We start from the raw sequence: 499 nt of genomic DNA, 5'->3' as shown, positions 1-499 counted from the left end.
TGTTGTCCAGAGGATGGTGTGGGTGATGGGGTCCCCCTTCGGGACAGAGCCGCCAGGCATCCCCTGCCTGAGCTGGGATTGGCCTGCTCATTCCTCTCAGGCGTTGGAGGGCACCAGTCATCCAGCTCTGAGCTGGGGAGAAGAGGCAGGAGAGAAGGGTAGGGTTGAGGAGCCTCCACATGTTCCCTGGGCCTTCCACCACCCCCTCTTCCTCTGCAGGGGCCTGGGCTGCCAGGGTGTGCAGGGTCTCTGCCGCAGGGGGCCTGGGCTGCCCGGGGTGTGCAGGGCTTCCACAGGAAGGGAGACTCACCCGCCCTCCAGCTCCTCCTCAGGCCCCTCTGGACAGCTCAGCTCACAGGAAGAGGGAGGTGGTGGCAGGGCCTCCGGCCAGGTCAGAGCAGGCATCTGAGCAGGCTCCCCCAGGAGCTTGGTGCCACCCACCCTGGCTCCTGAGGGTGCAGGGGGAGGGGGAGCAGGGAGAGCAGCGATAAAGGGACCC

The 499-nt window shown here is 66.7% G+C and overlaps 1 protein-coding gene across 1 annotated transcript in view; it reads right to left on the bottom strand.

Moving 5' to 3' along the window:
* ROBO3 (roundabout guidance receptor 3) overlaps positions 1–499 on the bottom strand; it is a 39,633-nt gene that overhangs the window by 3,818 nt on the left and 35,316 nt on the right. The window contains 2 exon segments of the mRNA XM_027772686.1: positions 7–132; positions 311–449. Coding sequence (XP_027628487.1) covers positions 7–132; positions 311–449 — 265 coding nt within the window.

Source organism: Tupaia chinensis, unplaced genomic scaffold, assembly GCF_000334495.1.
Source record: "Tupaia chinensis unplaced genomic scaffold, TupChi_1.0 Scaffold000037_4, whole genome shotgun sequence".
NCBI lineage: Eukaryota > Metazoa > Chordata > Mammalia > Scandentia > Tupaiidae > Tupaia > Tupaia belangeri.
Note: the sequence above shows the minus strand (reverse complement) of the source record. Positions and strands in the feature narration are given on the sequence as shown.